Source organism: Perognathus longimembris, chromosome 5 (assembly GCF_023159225.1).
Source record: "Perognathus longimembris pacificus isolate PPM17 chromosome 5, ASM2315922v1, whole genome shotgun sequence".
NCBI classification, from domain to species: domain Eukaryota; kingdom Metazoa; phylum Chordata; class Mammalia; order Rodentia; family Heteromyidae; genus Perognathus; species Perognathus longimembris.
In genome coordinates this window covers 7,272,427-7,288,983 of record NC_063165.1, presented here as the reverse complement: position 1 = coordinate 7,288,983, position 16,557 = coordinate 7,272,427, and the positions used below count along the sequence as shown (strand labels likewise).

The 16,557-nt window shown below is 42.6% G+C and overlaps 1 protein-coding gene across 4 annotated transcripts in view; it reads right to left on the bottom strand.

Moving 5' to 3' along the window:
- Positions 1–10,113: 10,113 nt before the first annotated feature.
- Positions 10,114–16,557, bottom strand: part of Tmem50b (transmembrane protein 50B) — a 23,846-nt gene continuing 17,402 nt past the window's right edge. For 3 of the 4 annotated variants that reach the window (XM_048346293.1, XM_048346295.1, XM_048346294.1), the window contains exons 4-7: positions 16,214–16,281; positions 13,398–13,490; positions 11,139–11,196; positions 10,114–10,679 (exon numbers count right to left, since the gene is read on the bottom strand). In XM_048346293.1, coding sequence (XP_048202250.1) covers positions 10,634–10,679; positions 11,139–11,196; positions 13,398–13,490; positions 16,214–16,281 — 265 coding nt within the window. In that variant the 3' untranslated portion in view covers positions 10,114–10,633. The remainder of the gene's footprint in view (positions 10,680–11,138; positions 11,197–13,397; positions 13,491–16,213; positions 16,282–16,557) is intronic. The other variant, XM_048346297.1, reaches the window with a different exon arrangement.

The following is a 16,557-nucleotide window of genomic DNA, read 5'->3' as shown; positions in this document are numbered from 1 at the left end:
ACGCCTAATAGAGCTGATGACATGCCAAAGAAACTCAGAGCTTTCTCGTAGTGTCACTTGGTTCCTAGAAAAGTTGAGGGGATTTTTCAGCATTTGACGTTAGAACTTGGTTCTCATGATGAGCCACACTCTGTTGACAAAGTGATGAAGTAGCTAGGGCAGGGTTAGCCCCCATCCCTCTGATCTGATTGTGTTCAGTTCTTCCATTCTGAAGTTGGTTAACTTAAACCCATTTTGTGACTCAACATTTGGGAAGGTGGGTATAGGTTTAGCCCAACTCCCATCCAAGGAGGCCTGGTAGCTGCGAGATCTGCTTTCCAAGAAGTCCTGTGGACAACTTTGTCCTGACAGTGGGAAGAGTCGATTTGTCTGTAGATTAATAACACTTGTGGGGCTGGGGATATGGCCTAGTGGCAAGAGTGCTTGCCTCGGTATACATGAGGCCCTGGGTTCAATTCCCCAGCACCACATATACAGAAAACGGCCAGGGGTGGCGCTGTGGCTCAAGTGGCAGAGTGCTAGCCTTGAGCAAAAAGAAGCCAGGGACAGTGCTCAGGCCATGAGTCCAAGGCCCAGGACTGGCAAAAAAAAAATAAAAATAAAAACAACACTTGTGGTGCTAGTTGGTAGCATCGCCTTTTCCTCTTCCTCTGTTGGGCCCTGGACTGCTGCTCAGAAATTCAGCTACCTTTCGAACTGGGTGCTAGCAGCTCACACCTGTAATCCTAGCCATTCAAGAAGCTGATATCTGAGGATCACAGTTCAAAGCCAGCTTAGTATATCAGCCTTTTAAATTAACCACCAAAAAGCCAGAAGTGGAAGAAGGGCTTACATGGTAGCGCTCCGGCTTGAGCTGAGGGACAGGGCCCAGGCCCCGAGTTCAAGCCCCAGTACTGGCACACATACATAAAATTAAATGTAGCTTTTTTTTTTTTACCCTAAGTATTGTGTATTTGGGCATCCAGGGCAACAAGAGTTCAACGGACTGGGCTGGGCTGGGGTGGGGCTCTGGAATCAATCCATGCACTACAGAAAGTAAAAATAGGCCAGGTACTGGTGGCTCACACCTGTAATCCTAGTTACTGAGGAGGCTGAGATCTGAGGCTCAGGGTTGGAAACCAGCCTGGAGAAATGAAGGAGTGGAGGATATGAACAGCCCTCGGCCTCAGGGGCCCCTCTGAGGTCAAGGTCACTTGTGTTCCAGAGCCTGGTCTACATGCGGCACGATTTGCATACAATCTACACGTGTTTCTATATGCAAATCATCTCTAAATGACTTCTCAGCCCTAATCCACTGTAGAGACTGTGTACACAGCAGCTGCGCCACTGCAGGAAAAACAATCAGAACGCGCATCCATGCTAAGTGCAGGGACACAGTTTTGTGTGTGTTCATCATAGGTGGATGAATCCGTGGCCGTGGAAGCCGTGGTTTGCAGGGCAGACAGTGCAGCAGGAAGGGGAGGGGGACGATTTTGAGTCTAGCAGGAAATGGACAGAGCAGTTCTTTACAGAGGACTGCTTAAAGGGGTCACAGCTATCAGGGGCCCCCGATATCTGGGGTCCCCTAGGCTGGGTGGGGAGAGGGGGACAGCTGTGGCTCAGCCCTAGAAGGTAGCCTTGCTGGTGACAGATGTGAGGCCCAAGTCTAGATCCGTGTGTGTGTGTGTGTGTGTGTGTGTGCGTGTGTGTGTGTGTCTGCATGACTTCCAGTACTGGGGTTTGAACTCAGGGCCTTGCAGTCTCCCTTAGCAGGGGAAGGTAGGAAGGACCTTCAATGTGACTATTGATTGGAAAGCTAAAGCAGGAAAATGATACATAATTTCTTTACTATAAAACACATTAGTGGGGCTGGGGATATGGCCTAGTGGCAAGAGAGCTTGCCTCGTATACATGAGGCCCTGGGTTCGATTCCCCAGCACCACATATACAGAAAACAGCCAGAAGTGGCGCTGTAGCTCAAGTGGCAGAGGGCTAACCTTGAGCAAAAGGAAGCCAGGGACAGTGCTCAGGCCCTGAGTCCAAGGCCCAGGACTGGCCAAAAAAAAACAAAACAAAAAAAACCCAACACATTAGTTCAGGGGCTTGATCAGGAGCAGAAGCAGTTGGACATCACCGCCATTGGTGTCTTTTGAGCGCACGTTCTGGTTTTTTCAGTCTGGATCTCTGGGGAAAGGGAAGTACCCAGGTCCTCTAAAAATCCACGTTTTCTCCACTGGCATGATCTGTAAGGGTCGAGATACCTGCCTCAATTACTTGTAGCAAAACGAAACATCCTCTGAACTCAGGCAACAACAAATGCTGGAGGGGGTGCCGGGAAAGAGGAACCCTTCTCCGTTGCTGGTGGGAGTGCAAATTAGTACAACCACTTTGGAGAACAGTATGGAGGTTTCTCAAAAAGCTCAATATAGACCTACCCTATGACCCAGCCGTACCACTCCTAGGCATCTATCCTGAACAGCAAACCCCAAGATATCAAAAAGACATTTGTACTTCCATGTTTATCATGGCACAATTCACAATAGCCAAAATATGGAAACAACCCAGATGCCCCTCCACAGACGAATGGATCAAAAAAATATGGTACCTATACACAATGGAATACTACATAATGATTAGGAATGGTGAAATATTGTTATTCACAGGGAAATGGTCAGAACTTGAACAAATAGCAAGACAAGCCTAGAACACAGAAAACAAAGGGGCATGATCTCCCTGATATATGACTGTTAAGATGGGGTGACGGAGAGACAGTAGAGACCAGGTCTGTGAAACCAAAAACTGCTTGTCAAATGGTATTTCCCACAGGTTTGGGTCAGCGACCCAACAGTATGTAACTAAAACCAAACAACTACTCAACATATAAAGGTCAAAAATTGACCTCTTAGTGGAATACAATAGCTCAAAAGCTATGTATGTACGTTCATATAAGACTACTGTCAACATATTGTCTAATGTCGACATTACATTTAAGGCCCTAGGCGAATTTTCTTGGGCATAGGCCACGTGGCTACTGTATATGTTCTTGGTACATTATGTATTGTATATATGTCTACCTGACCTAGGGAAGGGAAAGAAAAACAGGGTGTAAGATATCACAAGAAATGTACACACTGCCCTACTATGTAACTGTACCCTTTTTGCACAACACCTTGCCAAAAAAGTTTTGTTTAATTAATAAATAAATTACAAAAAACCCCAACATCCTGTTTTCTAGAGCTAAAACACTAAGAAAAAAATAATCCGTAATCGTTAATAACTGCTACAAAAAATCATCAGCTGTGGGAAGCGTGAAACAAAAAACACAACTAATACCACCGGAGGCGGTGCCTCCTGCCTGAAATTCAGCCCTCGGGGTGAAGGCAGGAAGACCCACGAGGAGCTGGGGACCAGCCTGGACCATGACTAGCAAGGAACCTACTATTTTTCTTAATGTGACACGCCACCTGTGACAAAAAGCTAAATACCAGTGGTTCACGCCTGTAATTCTACTTTACCCAGGGGGCCGAGAACTGAGAATCCCAATTCCAAGCAGAAAGGTTCATGAGACTCTTAACTCCAACTAACCACCCAAAACCCAGAAAGGGAACAGCGTCTCAAATGGTAGAAGAAAGCCGTAGGAAGAGAAAGGAAAACCCTGGCGCAAAGCCACAGGGGCAGGTCAGAAGAGCCTTCCTTTATTATCAAATGCATTGACACACAGGGAAAGCAAGAATAAGACGGAACCAAACATCAGCGTGGATAGAAAGCCCCCCAAGTAATCCTAAATGGAAGCCAGAACACCCCACAATTGCAACTAGGAATGATCTACTGCTCCCTCAGCACAGATTCTGTTTCGACAGTCCACTGGCTACCTAAAAGCCCTCCGTGTCCACACCCAGATTATCTGCTTGCTGATCCCACCTTCCATCTGCCCCAAAGCAGTAATTTCCCCAAACTACAGTTCTCAAAGTACTCCAAGAGATAATTTCCCAAGTCTTGAGTACAGAAAACACCATAATGCCCAACTCCTCATAAAAATAGTCAATTGAGATTATATATATATATATGTATGTATATGTGTGTATATATATATATATATATATATCACAGGAAAAAGGTATATTGACTTATTTTGGCCCAGGACTGGACCCGCCTCTGACATGCACACCTCTTCCCCGCCCCCGGAGGGGCTCCAGGGCTGACCCGCAGCCTGGGAAATGCAGGCTGAGTGAGGAGCATGGTTTTGGCCTCTCTGCACCCAAGTGTCTACCTCCGAGTTGCGAGACAGGCAGGACACAGCAGCAGAGACCCAGAGTTCTCAGTGTTCTCTCTGTGGGGCAAAACAAGGCCCTAGAAGGATGGTAAGAATGAGTCTGCAAAGATGGCCCATTGCCTTCAATCCTACCTCCTCAGGAGGCTGAGCTCTGAGGACAGTGGTTTGAGGACAGACAAGGCAGGAAAGTTGATGAGACTCTAATTGACAAGTCAGTGCACGCGCGCGCGCGCACACACACACACACACACACACACATGACCCAATATAGTATCCATAGTTATAGGGTGCAAAAAAAATGAGAAAAAAAATACATATAATAGAAAATTCCAGCCTGTGATTCGTCCCCCCCTCTTAATGTTTCCTTTGTTCCTTTTTAAAGTCATTTTAAAATTTCAAAATTATCCTTTGAGGAGTTGTGCAAAGGGATTTCAATTCAACATGTCAACTTTTTTTTCTATGTGAATAACTTTTTAATTGTGTTGGAGCTGATCTACAGCAGGGTTAACTTTACGTATCTGGGGTGATGTGTACCTTTCTTTCCTTCTGCTTGGTATCAGCTGTTCCCTCCTTCTCTCTCATTCCAGCCACCCATCACTGCCTTTGTTGCTTCGTTCACTTTCATCAGTGTGCAGTGCAGCTGTTGGGCCCCTTTGCTGTGCCAGTCCTGGGGCTTGAACTCAGGGCCTGAGCACTGTCCCTGGCTTCCTTTTGCTCAAGGCTAGCACCCTACCACTAGGCCATATTCCCAGCCCCTCTGCTGTACTGTTTCAGCGGCTTTCCACCGATTCCTCCCGCCTTCCCTCAGATGTGCGTGTGTATACACCTTTTATGAGGTAAAGAATACAGAGCCATCTAAAAACAATAAGGCAATTAAGAATAGTCCTTTGTTTACTTGTCCTACAGTTTCTTTTCAGTCTGTATATTATTTGATATACATATGAAGAGATGCTTGAGTATTATAATTTGGTGCTTTTCTCCTAAGATTGTCCTCTCGTGGTCTCACTGTGTATTCGTATCTTGAGTCCTGTTTACTTTGTCATATCTCATTGTGTTTTAAATCCAACATCCACATGTCAGGGAGAACATGCACCATTTGTCTCTCTGATCTTTGCTTACCTTGCTCAACATGATTTCTTCTAGTTCCTTCCATTTCTCTGTGAATGCCATTTTATCCTTTCTAATGGCTGTGTACAATTCCATTGTATATAGGTACCACATTTTTTTGATCCATTTCTCTATAGGGGGGCATCTTGGTTGTTTCCATATCTTGGATATTGTGAACGGTACAGCGATGAACATGGAAGTGCAAGTGTCGTTGTCGTTATATCCTGGTTCCTGTTGCTCAGGGTATATTCGTAGGAGTGGTATGGCTGGGTGAGAGGGTATATCTATGTTTAGTTTTTTGAGGAACCTCCCGACTGCTTTCCCAGAATGATTGTACTAATTTACATTCCTACCAGCAGTGCAGTAGGGTTTCTGTTTCTCTGCATCCCCTCCAGCATTTGTTGTTGCCTGAATTTAGAATATAGGCCGTTCTGACTGGGGAAAGGTAGTATCTCAGGGTTGTTTTTATTTTTATTTCCTTTACAGTCAGGGATGGTGAACACCTCATGTGTTTCTTTGCCATTTTTACCTCCTCTTCTGAGAAGTCTCTCTTTAGCTCCCTTGCCTATCTAGTGATTGGCTTATTAGATTTGGGAGGGATTCCTGTCTTAAGTTCCGTGTATATAATGGATACTAGGCCTTTGTCTGATGTACTGCTGGTAAACATCTTTCCCCAGTTGGTTGGCTGTCTTTCTAGTTTAGTAACTATGTCTTTAGCTGTGCAGAAACTTTTTACTTTAATGTAGTGACCTTTGTTGAGTCTCTCTCCTATCTGTTGTGCCCCTGGGACTCTGTTCAGGAAGTTCCTGCCTGTGCTTGTAAGTTCTAGTGTCTCTCCTACTCTGTGCTGCAGTAGTTTCAGAATTTCAGGCCTGATGTTGATGTCTTTAATCCATTTTGAGTTGATCTTGGTGCATGGTGATAGGCTTGGGTCAACTTTGAGTTTTCTGCATGTGGCTGCCCAGTTCTCCCAGCACCAATAGTTGCAAAGGCTATGTTTATTCTGCTCTATGTCTTTGGCTCCTTTGTTGAAAATCAGCTGACTGTAAGTGTGTGGCTTTATTTCTGGGTCTTCCAATCTGTTCCACTGACATTTGGGTCTGTTTTTGTGCCAGTACCAAGCTGTTTTTGTTATTATGGCTCTATAGTAGAGCTTGAAGTCTGGTATTGTGATACCTCCTGCACTGCTTCTTTTGCCTAGAATTGCTTTGGCTAGTCTAGGTCTTCCGTTGTTCCATATGAATTTTTTTATTGTTTTTTTCTAATTCAGTAAAGAATGTCATTGGGATTTTGACGGGGATTGTGTTGAATCTGTATATCATTTTTGGCAGTATGGCCATTTTTACAATATCGATTCTGCCTATCCTGAAGTAGGGAATGTCTTTCCATTTCCCGGTTGTCCTTCTTGATTTCTCTCTTTAAATTTTTATAGTTTTCATTAAATAGGTCCTTTACATCTTTGGTTAGGCTAATTCCTAGATGTTTTATTCTTTTTGAGGCTATTGCAAATGGGGTTGTTTTCATGATTTCCCTTTCTGCTTGTACATTGTTGGCATACAGAAAGGCTGATTTTTGTGTTAATTTAGTATCCTGGTCTTTTGCCCAAGTGGTTTACTGGTTCTAGGAGTGGAGTTTATTTGGGTGGTTCTGATATAAGATCATGTCATTTACAAATGGGGATAGTTTAATTTCTTCTTTCCCTGTGTGGATCCCTTTAATGTCCTTTTCTTGCCTTATTGCAATGGCTAAGGATTCCAGAACTATATTTTAGAGGATTGGTCTGGGCATCCTTTGCCTTGTTCGAAATGGTTTTAGTTTTTCCCCATTTAGTATGATGTTGGCTGTTGATCCATCGTATGAGGCTTTTACTGTGTTGAAGTATGGTCCTTCTAGTCCTACTTTCTCCAGAGCTTTTAACATGAACAGATATTGTATTTTGTTGAAGGCTTTTTATGCATCACTGAAATGATCATGTGGTTCTTGACCCTGGCTCTGCCAATGTAGTGAATTACACTCATTTGTGTATGTTAAACCAGCCTTGCATCAGTGGAATGAAGCCTACTCGGTCATAATGTATGATTTTTAAATGTTTCTGGATTCTGCTGGCTAATATTTTATTGAGGAGCTTTGCATCTGTGTTCATCAGAGAGATTGGTCTGTAATTCTCTTTTTTTCTTGTATTCTTACCTGGTTTGGGGATGAGTGTGATATTCGCTTCGTAGAATGAGTTTGGGATTGCTCCCTCTACTTCCATTTCATGGAAGAGCTTGAGGAATATATGTCAACTTTTGAGTGCAATACATCTTGATCAAAGTCATCCTCCCCACCCCATGCCCCTTTTAGGTTGATTGTGGGTTTTGAAGTCAGAGGATCAGAGCCTGAGTGCTGCCCTTGAGCTCTTCAGCTCAAGGCTAGCACTCTACCACATGAGCCACAGTCCCATTTCTGGTGCTTAGTTTGAGGTAAGAGTTTCATGGACTTTCCTGCCCGGACTGGCTTTGAACAGCAACCCTCAGATCTCAACCTCCTGAGTAGCTAGGATTACAGGTATGAGCCACCAGCACCCAGTTGTTGTTGGTTTTGTTATTGTTGGGTTTTGTTTTGTTTTTTTTTGCCAGTCCTGGGGCTTGAACTTAGGGCCTGGACACTGTCCCTGAGCTTCATTGCTGACTCTAGCACTCTACCACTTGAGCCACAGCACCAATTCTGGCCTTTTCTGTTTATGTGGTACTGAGGAATCAAACCCAGGGCTTCATACATGCTAGGCAAGCACTCTACCACTAAGCCACATTCCCAACCCCCAGTTTTTGTTTTGTTCTTTGTTAATAAAGGTCTTAAAATAATACAACAGAGGGACTGGCGATATGGCAAGAGTGCCTGCCTCATATACATGAGGCCCTGGGTTCGATTCCCCAGCACCACATATACAGAAAATGGCCAGAAGTGGTGCTGTGGCTCAAGTGGCAGAGTGCTAGCCTTGAGCAAAAAGAAGCCAGGGACAGTGCTTAGGCCCTGAGTCCAAGCCCCAGGACTGGCCAAAATAATAATAATAATAATAATACAACAGAACAGTCTCATACTATTGGCCCACACACAAAAAGACACTCAGACTTAATGGCCTTGGGCTTGTGTAATAGTGAGTTTATTAACAATACTATATGTTTTTTAAAATGATTCCCGAGGAGTCTACTCATTCACAATGTATAAGAGAAGACACTAACATTATCTCTTTCTTTTTAAAATGGAAAACAAAAACGGGAAATGAATTGGTTTGTTCACAATTAAAAACAAATTCATGGCCAAGTTGAGGAAAGAAAAGTACAGGATACCCTTTACAAAGCTTCATACTAGCATTTTTACAGGTCTGAGTACATTGTTTCCTGATAAGGATAAGCTGCTTCTTTGATCAAGTGTACTTGAATAACTGAAAAGTGAACAAGAAATCAATTTCATTGGCTCATTTTCTTCAACACTTAATAACATTTGAAGGTGTATTAAGTAATAGATAAGCCATAGTTATTGCAGTAAGTTATAAGAGATCAGAAATGATTAACTTATAGTTTGTTGGAAACAGGACAAAGCTTACATTTTGAGGAAAAACTAAGAAAGGAATAATGAGATGGCTTTGCACAGTGTTCTGCAGCTGCGTCATACTCTGTGCACTCTCAAGAGAGAAAGGAATTAAGCGAAGTAAGGCTTGCACTAGAAGTTGCATATTCTACCGTGGATATTGTTCTGGTTTACAACCAATGGCTCTACAAACCCTCTTTGGGGAAGAAGAATACATCAGAAAATCCTGTAACAAAAGAAAAGCAAATGTGGCAAGGAAGGCCTACAGGAAAATATATACAGTGCAAATACAACATCTCAAACTCAGTGAAGGAAGTTTGGGATTGGAGTGTGAACTTGGAGTTGAAGATACATTTCACCTGTTCACCCAAAGCTTGAGTGAAGACACTTGCAGTCAGCATAACTAAATAAAAATATGCCCCATTTTTCACTAAAGCATAATACCCCTCAGTATGAAGTTCTTGATCTTTAATTATCCTACATTTTGTTCTATGACTCATGCTTCTAAACTGCAGCTGTCTCTAACTCACTGGCTATAGAACTGTGTAATGTCAGATAAAACTGTGTAATAGGACTGGGAATGTGGCTTAGCGGTAGAGTGCTTGCCTGGCATGCATGAAGCCCTGGGTTCGATTCCTCAGCACCACAGAAACAGCAAAAGCCGGAAGTGGTAGAGTGTTAGCCTTGAGCAAAAAGAAGCCAGGGACAGTGCTCAGGCCCTGAGTCCGAGCCCCAGGACCAGCAAAAAGCAGACAAACAAAGAAACAAAAAAACCTGTAGTATCCGAGGAGCATTGTTGGCTCATGCCCGTAATCCTAGGGATTCAGGAGTGTGAGATCTGAGGATGATAGTTCAAAGCCAGCCTGAGTAGAAAAGTCTGTGAGACTCTTATCGCTGATAAACCACTCAGAAAAAGCCAGAAGTGGCACTATGGCTCAAGTGGTAGAGTGCTAGCCTTGAGAAAAAGAAGCTCAAAGACAGCGCTGAGGCCCTGAGTTCAAACCCCAGGACCAGCACAAAAAGAAAATCAAAACAACCCTGTGTATTGTCAGCTAATGACAGGCTGTCATGGTAACAGGGTAAAGCTGATGTTTTGGAAAGCCCAGTCTTTGTACATCAACCATTAAAAAGCTTATTATGCATTATCCTTTCTCAAATACAGGCAGATTCGAGGAATTCTTTTTAAAAAGAGGCTTTCAAACTAGTCCTTTGGGCATTTAAAAAACTACATAAAAAAGTCCATTCCCTTAATACATATATTTTTCTCTTTAAAAAATCTCATTTTTAAGCCAAAATAAACTACAGCTTGCAGAATTACTTTAAGAGCTCAGTGCTTATTCTAGTCACAGGGCACTACATTTCTGGTACATCTTCACATTAGAAATACGGAGACTTTACCTCTGAAACAGCACAATGGCATGACCCTGGCTCAGGGAACAGATGATCAAGCTTTAAGTCTCAGGAATAAAACTCGATACTCATCTTCCAGTCTGTATATCATCTATTATGTACATATTAACAGCCTAGTCATGACAAAGATGAATTTCATGAAACAATCTCAAAACTCAGGGCATAAAAGTGCAAAGAAACAAAACATCTCATGTACAATCATTTTCATTTGGCAATGTGTAACTTATACCGAGAGATAAAAATGTATCTACAAATACAATCGAACAAAGGGAAAATGTGATGCAAGAAGGAATCTCAGGTCCAGAGCTCTTCCGTTCTTCCAAACTTATAGATGAGAGTACTAGAAAGAGATGAGTGCCAATCATGAAATCCATGAACAGTAATGCAGAATTCATTTTCTAAATGTGCTCTGACAAGTTCCTCATAGATTCTTTTGTATCTATTTCTAAAATCAAATAAAAGATCATGATGGTGATGCTGGTGGCAAGGCCCTGTGTTCAAGCCCCAGGACTGCCAAAAAAAAAAAAATTAGGGAACTTCAGCCAGGCACTGGTGGCTCATGCATGTCATCCTAGCTACAGCAGAGGCTGAGATCTGAGGATCGTGGTTCAGAGCCAGCCTGGGCAGGAACGTCAGTGAGACGCTTATCTCCAATGAACCACCAGAAATCTGGAAGTGGCGCTGTGACTCAAAGTGGTAGAGTGCTAGCCTTGAGCCAAAGAGCTCAGGACAGTGTGCAGGCCCCAAGCTCAAGCCCTAGGACCACCACCACCACCAACAACAAAATGAGGCAACTTACCTAAAAAATATAAGAGCATTTTGGAAAAACACAGCTAGTCCAGGATAAACATCAGTATCTGCACACACAAAGAAAAACATGAGAAGCTTAAAGACAAATGGCCACAAGTCTTCATGGATGTAGCTGGGTACTTGCATAGAAGCTTAAAACCATGGGTTCAAGCAGGGCACTGTTGGCTCAGGTCTGTAATTCTAGCTACTCAGGAGGCTGAAATTTAAGGGTTGAGGTGTTGTTTTTTTTATTTATTAATTGAACACAAATTTTTTACAAGGTGTTGTGCAAAAAGGGTACAGTTACATAGTAGGGCAGTGTGTACATTTCTTGTGATATCTTACGTCCTGTTTTTCTATCCCTTCTCTAGGTCAGGTAGACATATATACAATATACAATGTATCAAGAACATATATAGTATTCACAGACTTGGTCTCTACTGTCTCTCTGTCTCCCTTTGTTAACAGTCATATATCAGGGAGATCATGCCCCTTTGTTTTCTGTGTTCTAGGCTTGTCTCGCTCAACATTATTTGTTCGAGTTCTGAAGGGGTTGAGGTTTGAAGCCAGCCAGGGAATGACAAGTTCACAAGACTATTAATCTCCAATTAACCCTCAAAGGGCTGGAACTGGAGGTGTGGTTCAAGTGGTAGAATACTAGCCTTGAGTGAAAAGCTAAGCAAGGTTTTGAATTCAGGCCCCAATAATGGCACATACACACACAAAATTAGCCTGGGTTCAATCTCCAGTAGGGGAGGTGGGAAAGAGGACTTTGGACTTTTCTACTTGGGTTGGCTTTGAACCTTAAAATCCTCATATCTCAGCCTTAGTAGCTAGGATTACAGGTGTGAGCCACACCTGGCCTCCCCCAGGGCCCCCCCTCCCTTTTTTTTTTTGGAAAGCTTAGTTACACAAAGAGGAATCCTGTGATAGTTACATACTTTTGGTGACAGGGTCTTACAAGGTAGTCCAGGATAGTCTCGAACTTGCAATCCTCCTATATCAGCCTCCTAAGTGCTAGAATTACAGCATGCACCACTACATTTAGCTTAGTATTTTCCTTCCCAAGAATTACATACCAGAACGAAGTGTTCTATTGGCATTTCTTTATTAGTTTTTAAGTGATGGGAATTGAAACTATGTTCTGAATATGCTAAGCACATATTCTAATACCAAAATGCACCTCCACCAGCCTTCCATTGACATGTATGTGTGTGTGTCTGCGTTTGTGTGTGTGTATGTGCATGCATGAACACGTCAGTTCTGGGACTAAAAGCAGAGTTGCTGCCCCTGTGCTTTTTTGCTTAAGCATAGCCCTCTACTACATGAGCCATCCCTAGAGATAAGAATCTCAGCCTTTCCTGCCTAGGCTGGCTTTGTACTGCAATCCTCAGATCTCAGACTTCTGGGTAGTCAGGATTATAGGCATGAGCCACCAGTGCCAGCCTATCAATACTTTTAATTAACTAGAATGACACATTTTAGAAATATTTGGTGGGGATTGTTACTTAAATATTAGCCAACCACTGTCCTCTTGAACTTTTGCTTCTTTTGAGCCAAAAGGGAGCCAAAGTATTCCAAAGGTTTTATCCTTATCAATGTCAGAGATTTAAGAGATAATGTCAGGGCTGGGGATATAGCCTAGTGGCAAGAGCGCTTGCCTCGTATACATGAAGCCCTGGGTTCAATTCCCCAGCACCACATATACGGAAAACGGCCAGAAGGGGCGCTGTGGCTCAGGTGGCAGAGTGCTAGCCTTGAGCAAAAAGAAGCCAGGGACAGTGCTCAGGCCCTGAGTCCAAGCCCCAAGACTGGCCAAAGAAAAAAAAAAAAGCAGGGGCTGGGGATATGGCCTAGTGGCAAGAGCGCTTGCCTCATATACATGAAGCCCTAGGTTCGATTCCCCAGCACCACCTATATAGAAAACAGCCAGAAGTGGCGCTGTGGCTCAAGTGGTAGAGCACTAGCCTTGAACAAAAAGAAGCAAGGAACAGTGCTCAGGCCCTGAGTCCAAGCCCCAGGACTGGCAAAAAAAAAAAAAAATCAGAAATTTTAGAGATGGCTGTGAGCTACAGGCTTTGGCAGGGGCTTACTGGACCATCCCACTATACAATGATGGATTTTATTAACAACGAGTGAATCTTCATATAGAAGAGTAGCTTCAAGCTAACTCAATAATTGCACCTAATTTTAGACTTGACTTAGACTAAGCCAAATAGAAAAGCCATCTATCAGAATCCTGTGAAATAACGGAGGAATGAATACTTACTTTGGGTAACATATGCACCAAAAAGAATCCACATGGAAGCAATAAGCGACCCAAACATCAACATGAAACCAATGAAGAGCCAAACGCGAGCACCTGTGAAGAAGAGGTTTTCTGATTGGGCCTGGGGGCCAAAAAGCCCAAAGGCAAATAGAAAAAACTCTATCTTACTTTCTATTATTATTACTACTATTCTATTATTATTACATTATTATTATTATGGTAAGAACCCATAACAATGTATGTAGCATAGTCTTTAACAACAATAACAAAAATGAAATAAATTACTGTCTGCTTTTTGTTGTTGTTGTTGTTGTTGATTGTGGGGCTTGAACTCAGGGCCTGGGCACTGTCTCTGAGCATTTTGGGTCAAGGTCAGTGTTCTATCACTTTGAGAAACAGTGCCACTTCCAGTTTTCTGGTGGTTTAATTGGAGATGAGAGTCTCACAGGCTTTCCTGCCTGGGCTGGCTTTGAACCACAATCCTCAGAACTCAGACTCTTGAGAAGCTAGGATGACAAGCGTGAGCCACCAGTGCTGTGCTTTGGTGTGCTTTACACACAACTTTTTTACTTACTAATTTCATCTTTACCCTTCCTCATTCTTGACATTACTGGTGAGGCTAAGGCACAGAATGCACACATGTAATGTACACTTTGACTTTGTTTCATCTGCTATTTGTCACCATTGCCCTTCTCCTCAATTCTCCATGGATCCTGGTAGAAGTAAGGTTATAAAATCTAGGTCAGCATTGAAAGCATCAAGTAAAAAGGAAAACTAAGTCTGTCACAGCATTTCTATTTAGTGTAACATTTTATGATACTAAACGTATGGATCTAGGTAGTTAACAATATGGAAAAGACAAAAACTATAGTGATAAAAAGCAGATCATGGGCTGGGGATATGGCCTAGTGGCAAGAGTGCTTGCCTCGTATATATGAAGCCCTGGGATCGATTCCCCAGCACCACATATACAGAAAATGGCCAGAAGTGGAGCTGTGGCTCAAGTGGCAGAGTGCTAGCCTTGAGCAAGAAGAAGCCAGGGACAGTGCTCAGGCCCTGAGTCCAAGCCCCAGGACTGGCCAAAAAAAAAAAAAAAAGGCAGATCAGAAGTCGGGTATGCCTATAATCCTAACTCCTCAGGAGGCTGAGAGCTGAGGAATGCAGTTCAAAGCCAGCCGGGGCTGAAAAGTCCCCGGGAGTCTCTCGTCTCCAATTAACTGCTCAAAACCTGGAAGTGGAGTTGTGGTAGAGTGCTAGCTTTGAGCAAAAAAAGCTCAGGGACAGCTCCCAGAGTGCCCCATGACTGACAAAAAAATAAACAAATAAATAAATAAGACGAAGAAAAAAGAAAAAAATTTTACATTATGAATGCAGTGGCAGTTACATAAACTAAACATTTGGTAAGACTCATTAAATTGAACACTATAAGTTAGTGGATTTTATTGTACATAAATTACATTTAATCAAGGTCAAAAAAGAAATCAGCCATCTGGTTCTAAGCTAGAAAAAAGAACCAAATGTCCATGCCTGGAAGCAAGTAGCGCGCAATGGCTGAGATCCAGGGCACCAGAGCCAGACCGTCGGTGTGCATTCCTGGCTCCACCGCTTGCTCTCCCCAGGGCTAGGGCCTGTAAGTGTTTTCATTACCTCATCTAAGATTGAGGGCAAAGGAGCCCTTATTCACAAGCCATTGTGACACATAAGTGAGTCAATACAGTGAGGCATTCAGGCCAGTTCCTGGCACACACCACGCATTCTGGTTTATTCTTAATCATCCGTCAAATTCCTCTCCTTCACTCTCTACGCTTCCAAGTGTGACCACAAATCCATTTCTCTGCTCCCGGAAGTTGGGAAACAGAACTTCTTACCCTGCACCTGTTTGTTACATACTGAAAACAAATCCCTGGGGCTCTTAACACAAATGAAGGATGATAATGCAAAAGAATTCAAACTCAAGAAAATGTATTTGTACACAATAGCATGCTTCTTCAAAACCACTTTGTTATAGTCTGTGGTAATGACTCATAATCAGAACTGAATATAAAAAGCATAACCCTAGATTAGGTCCCCTAAAGTGTCCATTCCTGTGCTATCATTGCTCATGGCTAGCTTTATAAGTAATATTATTGGTCATTGTTATGAATGAAGTGAACACTGGAACTTGGAGTTCATGATTCACTGATTTTGAATAGTAACATTTTATCTATACCATAAACAACATAACGTAACAAAAAAATAGCAACTTTGATTAAAAATTTTTTTTTGTCCATATTGGAACTCAAACCCTGGGCTTGGATGCTGTCTCTGAGCTCCTTTTTGCTCAAGGCTAGCATTCTACCACTTGAGCCACAGCGCCACTTCCAGCTTTTTCTGTGATTAACTGGAGATAAGTGTCTCATGGACTTTCCTGCCCAGGCTAGCTTCAAATCACGATCCTTGGATCTCAGCCTCCTGAGTAGCCAGGATTACACGTGTGAGCCACTGGCACCTGGCAATTAAATCTTTTCTGAAGGATTTAAATAAGATTTTGCTTGCTTGGCTGATGCTCTACCATTTGAATCATGCCTCTAGACCAGCATGATTGGACAGCCCTGGCTTCCTCTGGGTCTTAGCCTGTTGAATAGCTAGGGTTACAGATATAAGCCATCACTGTTATTAACTTTTTAAAAGCTAGTAAAAACTGTTCTCAGTTGTTGTAATCACTCAGTCCCACATAAAGAGTTGGAGGCTTGGTTTTTCTGCTGATAAGCATCCATTAACAGCACCACACATAGTTACTCATAATGCATGTTAACAACTCATTAACAGTCCTTTACCTGTTCTTCCTAAACAGCCGCTTTCATAGCTGTCACCTCTCACCTGAGCATTGGACACAGCATTTATCCTAGAAGACACAAGTCCTCAATGAGCTTTCATGCTATTGAAATATTGACAGGTATTTATAGGTTGCTTAACAGGCAAACAAGTTATGTCCCAACAAAAGCCAATACTTAAATAACTGAATGTGTCTTTTAAATAAACAGAAATCCCAGGGGATAGAACTGTTACATTCATTTTATTTTTTCCCCTAAAGTACTAAGAGATTAATGAAAGAACAGCTAATCACGACACATCTTTGCTATTTTATATATTTACACATAAAAGACTAAGTTTGAGTTGT